At 42.2% G+C, this 10,827-nt stretch overlaps 1 protein-coding gene across 1 annotated transcript in view; it reads right to left on the bottom strand.

Moving 5' to 3' along the window:
* Window positions 1-385: 385 nt before the first annotated feature.
* LOC120945931 (prostaglandin reductase 1-like) overlaps window positions 386-10,827 on the bottom strand; it is a 40,116-nt gene continuing 29,674 nt past the window's right edge. The window contains exons 9-10 of the mRNA XM_040360515.1: window positions 7,627-7,745; window positions 386-732 (exon numbers count right to left, since the gene is read on the bottom strand). Of these exons, the coding sequence (XP_040216449.1) occupies window positions 619-732; window positions 7,627-7,745 (233 nt within the window). The 3' untranslated portion in view covers window positions 386-618. The remainder of the gene's footprint in view (window positions 733-7,626; window positions 7,746-10,827) is intronic.

Below are 10,827 nucleotides of genomic sequence, written 5' to 3'. Positions count from 1 at the left end.
TTACGTTCACGTCGCATTAATGGACCCGGCGTATCTTAGGGAGTAAATTCGACGTGATTCTGAGCATGTGTGTGCATGCGCTGTTCGTTCGGTCCTTCATTTACATGGGGTCACGATTCATTATAATACAACACGCCCACTGCCTTGCTACTTTGAATTACGTGGGCTTACGCCGGCCCATTTATGTTACGCTGGCGTACATATGGGAGCAAGTGCTTTGTGAATACTGTACTTGCCTCTCAATGTTACGATGGCGTAGCGCATATGAGATGCGCTACGCCTATCTAAAGATGCGCCGATCTCTCTGAATCTGACCCCAGAACTTTCCTACAGACCTTTCTTACCAGGTAAAACTTTCAGAATCCATTTTTTTTAAAATATATTTTATTACATTTTTTTCATAGTACAAAGAACTCAGGTGTTGTTACACTTCCAAAAGAAAAGGGGCCATAGGCCCCGCACAGAGAGGAACAGAATATTATAAAAGAGCAGAATCCATATTTCTAATGAAAAGGAAATGACAAAATAGCAATTTTGACCTTTATAAAATGGCCCTATTATACAGAAAGCATCTGTGGCTGAACATAAACCATTGTTTGTCACTTTCCGCAGCCAACATTACTTTGCTGTAATTATTGCTTTGCCAATGTTATCTCCTTTCAGCATTCCAATAAATGCACAGGGTATGTTGTCAAAGCCTTTAGTGATGTGTTCATGGTACTTCAGCTTCCCCTGTGAAATGACAAACAACCACAAATGAGTCACCGCGGTACTGATTTGTACAAGTAAGACACGTAATATGTTAATGATCATAAACAATTATCAGAGTAAACAATCTCCCACTTTATATAAAAAAACAGACAAAAACAGGGACAATGGGGTTATTTACTAAAGGGAAATAGACTGTGAACTCTGCAAGAGCAGTTGCTCCAGAGCTTAGTAAATGAGCAGAAGCTCTGCTGACTTCCATCATCCAATCATATGCAAGCAAAAATGCTTTTATTGTTTTTTATTTTTTTCTTGCACGTGATTGGGTACTATTTGCAAAGTGAAGGTTTACCTCATTTACTAAGTTCTGATGCAATTGCACTTGCAGAGTGCAACTGCACTTTGCAAAGTGCACAATCTATTTGCCTTTAGTAAAACAACCCCAATGTTTTTATTGCTATGTGTGCCTTCCAGGGACAACTTCTCCCATTTTTGTCATGGTATTACAGGGACAGGATGTAAAGTAAAATCTCCCCACTGGGGGGTAATAAGCAGATATAAAACCCTGACAGACATGCCAACATTTCACCACTCTCTCCAATACTAAATAATATACTTTGGCTGGAGTAAGGCTTTAAAAAAATATATTGTTCTTTAAATTATTATAGCACTTCAATATACACGGTAACTTTGGTCCAATCCACTGCATATGCAGACACACATTTGGTTGGCTATAGATGGAAATGGTATATCACTGATCGCAACTGAGATTTATTTATGTTACCATTGCTACAACTAGGTGTGCCATCTGGCCAATATTTTATTAGTCTGACCAGTAAAAAAAAGATGCGAGAGCTGTTGCTCCAGAGTTTAGTAGATGAGCAGAGAAGCTCTGCTGACTTCCGTCAACCAATCATGTGCAAGCAAAAATGCTGTTTTTATTTTTATTTTCCTTGCACGTGATTGGGTATTCTTTGCCAAGCTTAAACTTATTTTCTAAGCTCTGGAGCAGCTGCACTTCCGTTGCAAAGTGCACAGTCTATTTGACTTTAGTAAATCAACCCCTATGTGTCAATGTACACATAGGGCCGGATTCAGGTAGATTGGTGCATTTTTAGGCGGGCGTAGCGCATCTCATATGCGCTACGCCGACGTAAAGCAGAGAGGCAAGCACACAATTCACAATGCAAATGCTCCCAACGTTGCGCTGGCGTAACGTAAAATCGTCGGCGTAAGCCCGCCTAATTCAAAGTAGGTGGAAGGTGGGCGTGATCCATTTAAATGAACCATGACCCCATGCAAATGATGGGCCGAACGAACGGCGCATGCGCCGTCCCGTGGACGCTTCCCAGTGCGCATGCTCAGAATCACGTCGGAACGAACACCTAAGATACGTCGAATCACTGAACGTAACCTACGCCCAGCCCTATTCACGTAGTACTACGTAAACAACATAAAATACAACGGCTGTTCCGTCGTCCATACCTTTGCATGGGATGCGCCTCCTATATGTGGAATAACTTTACGCCGGACGTACGCCTTACGTAAACGGTGTATATTATGCGCCGGGTGCAATTACGTTCGTGAATCGCCGTATCTCCCTCATTTGCATATTTGCAATGAGACGGCCAGCGTAAATATGTGCCCAAGATACGCCGGCGTAGGAAAGTTACGTCGGTCGGAGGAAGCCTATTTTCAGGCGTATCTAGTTCTATGGGCACGACGCATAGATACAACGGCGCACATTTACACTTACGCGGCGTATCTGTAGATACGTCGGCGGAAGTGCTACGTGAATCCGGGACATAGGCTTTTAGCAGAGTTTAGGAGCTACCGCGTTTAGGTGAGCTTTAACCTCCCTCTCCTGAATACGGAAGACTTGAGTTCAGGATAGGAACGCAGGAAAATGCAAAACGTGGCATAACTACCACAAAAATGTGGCACAATTGTGCCGTGTTTTGCATTTTCCCTTGGCCTCTGTAAATGTAGAGGCAAGGTGGCAAAGAGAAAAGGTGGCAATCCTAGTTGCAACACTGAACTCAACTGAACAGCAACTATTTACCTCCTGAAAACACATTACCTGTCACAGTTTTTCTTCTTACAATCACTCATTTTCTTACAGAATAGTCAGTGTGGTCTGCAGATCTTTATACTAATGTTCCATCAAGCAAGTCATTTTGGTGAAGTGGATATTGGTGTTTAGCCTGAAATGATGTCACTAAAACTAATATTACACATTAGACTACATTCACACCTTTGTGGTGCAATAACATGAACTGTGTTAACGTGCCTTGCATATGGCCAGCCATTCATTTGACTGGACTCCCGAGTGTGCTAAAATGCAACAAAAAAGGTGTACTGTATGTACTATTTTTTTTAAAGGCAGTGCATCACAATGCCCTGTAGTGTGCTACTGTGTGTTGTGATGCGCTAAAATGAATATGTGTTGGCATGGTACGTTTGGGTGACATTAAGATCTAACTGCAACACGTAATGCCTTGTTACAGTATGTTATTCTCCAATGTTATGTTGGCTTCTGTAAGCATGACCATTTATTTTCGTTACTATGTATCATTCAGCTTGTCGAAAATAATACAAATGTATTGAACAAAATGATCTAACAGCATTGCAGCACCACAGCGCAATCCACATGCATTTTCATGTGTTGTGCTAACACACATGCATTCCACTTGCACTGAGGTTGTGACTGAGCTTTAGCATTAATGTGGAGATACCCTGTAAAACTGAGGGGCTTTTTACACAGGATTCACATGACTTTCACTTAAGATTCACACATTTTACCCTTTGAATATAATTAAAAATAATTCAATCCTGTTGAAAGCTGTGTGAATATTGAGTGAATATTTAATATATGTGGCAGAATTTATATTTTGAAAGGTTTTGGAGTAAAACTGTTGAGAACTCAACAAAGATAACAGATTATTTGAAGATAATTGTATTGCTAATCTGGTGCCATTGTGCTTACAGAGTTGGTTATAATTTTAGCAAATGCAGCCCTACTGTATATTAAGGTGAAATCTGTGCCCAATGAAAGGCAAGTAGAGGGCAAAGTACTAGACACCAGCATTGCCTATGTCCTGTCCTCAGCTAATCTTTTCCCAAGGACTAGGGTTGCCACCTCATCCTTTTAAAACCAAACACATATTAACCACTTGAGACCCGCGCTATTGACAAAAGACATCAACAGCGCGGCTCTCAGGTGCCAACTGGACGTCTTTGGACGTCATTTGAAAGCATTACCCGCGCGCGCCTCTGGGGGGCGCACAGCAGGTAAACACTGTCCGGGCGCATAGCTGGGAAGCCGATGCGTGTACCTGGCGGCGATGTCCGCCGGGTACACGCGATCGTCGGGAAGACAGCAGGGACGTGGAGCTCTGTGTGTAAACACAGAGCTCCACGTGCTGTCAGAGGAGAGGAGACCGATCTGTGTCTCTTGTACATAGGGACACAGCATCGGTCACCTCCCCCAGTCACCCCCCTCCCCCCACACAGTTAGAACACACCTAGGATACACACCTAGGATACACATTTAACCCCTTCCTCACCCCCTAGTGTTAACCCCTTCACTGCCAGTCACATTTATACAGTAATTAGTGCATTTTTATAGCACTGATCGCTGTATAAATGTGAATGGCGCCAAATTTGTGTCAAAAGTGTTCGATACGTCCATCGCAATATCGCAGTCCCAATAAAAATCGCAGATCGCCGCCATTACTAGTTACTATTACTACTAATTCTGTCCCCTATTTTGTAGGCGCTATAACTTTTGCGCAAACCAGTCGCTTATTGCGTTTTTTTTTTTTTTTTTTTACAAAAATACGTCGAAAAATACGTATCGGCCTTAACTGAGAAAAAAAAATGGGATATTTATTATAGTAACAAGTAAAAAATATATATATATATTTTTAAAATTGTCTCTCTTTTTTTGTTTATAGCGCAAAAAATAAAAACCGCAGAGGTGATCAAATACCACCAAAATAAAGCTCGATTTGTGGGGAAAAAAGGACGTCAATTTTGTTTGGGAGCCACGTCGCACGACCGCGCAAATGTCAGTTAAAGCGACACAGTGCCGTAAGCTGAAATTTCGCCTGGGAACAAAGGGTGTTTATGTGCCCAGTAAGCAAGTGGTTAATTACACAGGTTCTGTGGCTGATTAAAGTGGAAAATAAACTCTCTTGGTGCCTTATCTCCATTAAATTAGCCTCAGAACCTTTGTAATTCATATGTGCCTGGGTTTAAAGGGATGAGGTGGTAACCCTACCCAGGACTGACTTACCATGTTGTGTCTCTTTGTGGGGGCATCAGTGGCGTTGCTAGGGGGGTGCGGGGGGTGCGGGCCGCACCGGGTGACACCCACTAGAGGGGTGACACCATCCCGATTTTTTTTTTTTTAGCTGACATGACCAGAGGTGCAGGTGGCTGTGTAATGTAAAAGGGGTGCAGTGATGCAGGGTGTTGTGTAATGTAAAAGGGTCCAGAGGTGCAGGGGGCTATGAGATGTAAAGGGGGCCAGTGATGCAGGGTGCTGTGTAATGTAAAGGGGTCCAGAGGTGCAGGGTGCTGTGTAATGTAAAGGGGTGCAGAGGGCTGTGTAGTGTAAAAGGGTCCAGAGGTGCAGGGGGCTATGTGATGTAAAGGGGTGCAGAGGTGCAGGCGGCTGTGTAATGTAAAAGGGGTCCAGTGATGCAGGGTGCTGTGTAATGTAAAAGGGGTGCAGTGATGCAGGGTGCTGTGTAATGTAAAGGGGTCCAGAGGTGCAGGTGGCTGTGTAATGTAAAAGGGTCCAGAGGTGCAGGGTGCTGTGTAATGTAAAGGGGTGCAGAGGGCTGTGTAGTGTAAAAGGGTCCAGAGGTGCAGGGGGCTATGTGATGTAAAGGGGTGCAGAGGTGCAGGCGGCTGTGTAATGTAAAAGGGGTGCAGTGATGCAGGGTGCTGTGTAATGTAAAGGGGTCCAGTGATGCAGGGTGCTGTGTAATGTAAAAGGGGTGCAGTGATGCAGGGTGTTGTGTAATGTAAAAGGGTCCAGAGGTGCAGGGGGCTATGAGATGTAAAGGGGGCCAGTGATGCAGGGTGCTGTGTAATGTAAAGGGGTCCAGTGATGCAGGGTGCTGTGTAATGTAAAGGGGTCCAGAGGTGCAGGGTGCTGTGTAATGTAAAGGGGTGCAGAGGGCTGTGTAGTGTAAAAGGGTCCAGAGGTGCAGGGGGCTATGAGATGTAAAGGGGTCCAGTGATGCAGGGTGCTGTGTAATGTAAAATGGGTGCAGTGATGCAGGGTGTTGTGTAATGTAAAAGGGTCCAGAGGTGCAGGGGGCTATGAGATGTAAAGGGGGCCAGTGATGCAGGGTGCTGTGTAATGTAAAGGGGTCCAGTGATGCAGGGTGCTGTGCAATGTAAAGGGGTCCAGAGGTGCAGTTGTGGAGAGGGGTACACAGTAGTAACAAAAATATATTGAAGGATGCAGAGGTATGCAGGGGGCACAGTGGGGTGTTTTTACATTTTAACGTGTGGGGGGGGGTGCCAGATATTGGATCCGCCCCGGGTGCCAAATGCTCTAGGTACGCCCCTGGCCTATAGGCTCCTGAGATGTGAATTCCGGTTCTGGAGAAAGAGAGGTGGGGGGAGGGGACAAAGAAAAATGGAGAGAAAGAAGAAGGGATAAACGAACAAGAAAGATGGATAGGGAGAGAGAGAAAAGGGGAAGAAAGGAGAACAGAGAGCAAACAGTAGGGTAAAAAATATTTGAAATTTTTTATTGGGGGGGGGGGGTGACACCATATTTTACCGCACCAGGTGACACCAACCCTAGTGACGCCACTGGGGGGCATCCACATTGATAGAAAAATAACTTTGGTTTTTCATGTTAGAGCTGCCCCCCTGATAGTATTTGGTTTGGTGATTGATGGAGAAATAACAAAGCAGGAGTATGAGAAGCTCAAAAAAACAAATGAAATAGAAGCAGGAACATCTTTCCACAGCAGCTTTCTTTCCAGCGAGGAGAACACTGACACAGCTTAGCAATGACATCACCAAATCTCATGAGACTAGTGGACATAGGCAGCAGTGAGTTCGAATTTTACAATACATATAGCTATGTGGCAGTAAGCACAGGAAGTGCACTGCTATTTTAAAGTGGTTGTAAACCCTTTTTTGTTACTTCTACCTATAGGTAAGCCTAGAATAAGGCTTACCTATAGGTAGTGGAAATATCTCTTAAACGTGTGTCGTTTAGGAGATATTTCACTTGTAGTCTGCCAAAAATGTTCACGGCCCATTCGCTGGGAAGAAACTAAACACTGTGCCGTTTCTTCCCTAGCTTGTGCCGTTATCGTGCGCATGCGCGGGAGTGACATCACGTGGCTCCAGCGAATCACAGAGCCGGAGTCTGCGGCCTGGAAGGAAGAGGGGTGAGAAGATGGACGCAGCCTACACAGGGGACAGCCCTGGATTCTTTTGCAGGTAAGTGTCACATACTTTGCAGGGAGAAAAAGAGGAAGTAAAACCCATCAGGGGTTACTTCCTCTTTAAGGAGGAATTGAAGACAAAACTGTATATTTTTAGTGTAATTGTTTAGGCACAATTCATATTTCTATTGTATATGTTATCTTACAGCAGAATCTTCACTTCTTGAGTTCAGGACCACTTGAACATTTTGCCACAGTTAAAGCCTAAATCTGATTTTTTTTTAAAGGGTTTGGAAGTGTTAACATTTATTTCCAGTATTGATTATTGTCTGTGACCCGTTTGTGGTAGATTTCCTTTACTTCCTGTTCCTGTAACATTAGAACAAGAAGTAAGGGGAGGTGCTGTCACTAGGGCATGGACATCAAAATAAAATGTTTTGACTAAATATAATGTTTAGTATTTGGATAAATGCTCATTTGTATGGAAGAAACTTACCTCCACAACCCATTGCACTAGTTTCTGGAGGCCCTCGTCATATCTGTTTAACCACCGTTGGACTGTGAATCCCTCCATTCGCAATTGTTTGAAAATTAATGGAAGATGGACGTATTCCCCTGCAAGAAAGGTACAGATCTCAGGCATGTGGATATGATCTGGCCGGCAAACAATGTATTTTAAATTCTGAACTCTGGGGGTAACCGAATGTTGTCTAAATATGAATGTGTATTCTTACTTGAATCCTGGTTTGCTTTGTGGATTTCTTCCAGATCTGTGCATTAATCCAGTGTGACACTTTACCTCACTTTAAGAGTTTCCTATTAATAAAGACCAGTCACTGCTATTCTCTGTCCTAGTGCAGGATGACTGGTCTTGTATCCGCCCCTGGGTGTAGTTTTTGCAGGTAGTCTGTAGTGGGTGGGTCTGCTGGGTCCCTTCTACAGCTCTGCTCTCTGTACAAGTGATCTGCAGCATGGTTATGATATCACTGCTACTCTTATATGGCGATAGCTGGGTTTCGAAAAGGTTCTTGGTACTCACAGGCTTGATTTATATCCGCTTTGGCTATTGAGGAATATAATTAATGAAAGTTTATGTGCCTAGATTGTGGATTCCAGCAATAATTCTGACCATAGATGGCTCAAAATTTAGCAAGTTGAGCAGGGACAGGCCCAATATGGATCCATCTATGGCCATTCCTGTTCGTGAAAACTCAATCTAACCGTCGTCTACTTTCCTAAAAAACTGGTTCAGTTTGTTCGATCAGCTGCAGCTGATCGGCAGGGAGGATCCTCCATCCAACTGGCTTGTTTGGATGGGGGAATGTATGTATGTATGCCCAGCTTTAGACTAATTGACATTATACATTTACATACTGTATTTGTCTACATTACATCTGCATATATTAAAAAAATATACTTTAAAATCAAAATGTATATGCATACAAATATACATGGTCAATAAGCTGAATTTTAGAAAACTAGCACACTAACATAAGGATCCTTATTTAAAAAACTATGGCTGTAGTGGATTGATGGTGTTATGTGCTGCTTGGTTATGGTTTGTATACACAGAACTGTAGCACATGTAGAACAAAAAATGCATTGTTAATAGTCTTAAAGAGACACAGGGTTTATTTACTAAAGAAATATAGCATGCTCTCTTTTAAAGCAACTTTACACTTTTCAAAGGGAATTTTCACATATCTTAGTGGATGAGATAAAAAAAAAAATGAAAATTTGCTTCGCAAAAAATGTCCAATCATTTGCAATGAAAAGTTCAATTTTCTCATTGCAAGGGGAACGTTCATCCAATCATGAGTGCGCAAAAATGTTTTCGTTATTTTTCTTGCACTACCAGCCATTCTTTACAAAGGAAATTTTTACTTTGTTTCACCTTAAGATGAATAAAAATGCCCTATTCCTTTAATAAATAAGGGTCAATGTCATTGGGGTGAAAGGTGGATAACTGCTTTGTTTTCTTTCAGGCCCCTAGAGGTACCTGCACATACCTCAAGCAGTACCCCAAGCCTTGCCATAGACGAATACCCCCTGTACATTCCTAGTGGCTAGTGAGGATGCTCATCATAGTGATTGGCCAATAGGAACATGTAGGCGCAAGGCTTTGCAGCAAGCCTAGGCAATCCTTTGCCTATCAAAGCCAAAAAGTGACAAGAAGGTTTGGGAAGATGTTGCAGTTATATTACATCTTCAGCAGTTTGCCCTCCCCTTTTTCCCAGTAACATTGTCTCTTTTTAAAAATGTTTTAGGATGTATTAAGGAATTGTTTTTTCCTTAATCTTTTGTAATTTATATTGTTGTGGAGGTCTAAGAGCTTGGGATAGTTGTAACTGCATTTATTAAGGATATACAAATGTGGCAATAGGTCAGGCCCATTTTATTGTATAAAAGGTAAGTGTTTGTTTTGCTTAGGTGAGCATTTAAAAGAATGGCAAATACTACAAAGACTCTGGTCCTCCATTTATCCCATGATTGGTATAGTATAGTATCATTGGGGCAATACTAGTTTTAGGGTTAGTGTTTGGGTTAGGGTTCACACAACCTAGAGACAAGTAAATGCTTGAGAAAGGAGTGTAAGCAGCCAATCCACCTGCTGCTTTAAGACTCTGAAACGCGTCGCACAGTAGTGACGTCATCCGCCCTCGCCAGCTCTCCATGTGCGCTCCAGACCTCGGGTTGAGAACCATCTCCATCCCTATGGATGCCCTCCTTCTGATGAAGCAGTGACCTCCCCACACAGCGCTCCCTCTGACTGGAAAAGGAACTCCCCTCCTCGGATGACAACTCACCTTGCCTAAAGAAACCTTTACATGCCTGCTCTATGCTGCTCAAATGTGAGTGTAATAACCACATGTGTTTGTTTTAATCATTAAACTGTCTTAAGTTACCACACCCAGAGGCGCCTCTCTCCTTGTTTTTTTCACACAACCTAGACAAGTAAAGGCAAGCCTTTTTTCTTTTGGTGTTTAAGTTTAAGGAATCATTTTTTGAGCTTGTTCAGACACAGTTTTTTTTTTCAGGCATTGTAGCAGATCCCCTTTTTTTCCATTTGCTCCCAAGGATTCTAAACCTAGGGAAACTATTTTAGCGCAAACTATTCTATTTTTTTTTATTATTCATCCAAAGATATACATATAAAAGTAAATGCTACTCGAAAGCTCTATTTGTAATACAAAGTCACTTGGATATTAGTTTGAAAATTATTAATATTTAAACCACCAAATACTAAATAAGTCCTGCTTATCCAGCACTATGTGCCCACAGAAATATCTCTTCTTCAAACAGCCTGTTAAATCATCCAACAGATCTACAGTATACTTTTTTTAAATGTGTTCAATGTCCCAAACTCTTACCAGATTCACTGACTCATATTAAAATAAATGGGCCCAATAAAGCTTGATCACCCCACCACATCCATGTCTTCTTATATTCATACATCCTCCACCTGTATCCCCAAAAAAGGAAAACCTCCCATAGTGTAATACTTTATTATACATAAAACATATTCTCTAATAAAGTGCTCACATGTGTGTTGAAATAAGCAACAGCAGGTAGTTTTGTATAATGTGAACTATATATGCATTATATCTATACAGTTTGTGTCACTGCAGTGTTAAAATGTGTAATTCTATGGTAATGTAATCACAGGATGTTCTGTCTATGTTCTGTGCATGTACTT

This window comes from Rana temporaria, chromosome 1 (assembly GCF_905171775.1).
Source record: "Rana temporaria chromosome 1, aRanTem1.1, whole genome shotgun sequence".
NCBI classification, from domain to species: domain Eukaryota; kingdom Metazoa; phylum Chordata; class Amphibia; order Anura; family Ranidae; genus Rana; species Rana temporaria.
The sequence above is the reverse complement of the archived record's forward strand: the minus strand, read 5'-3'. Positions and strand labels throughout refer to the sequence as shown.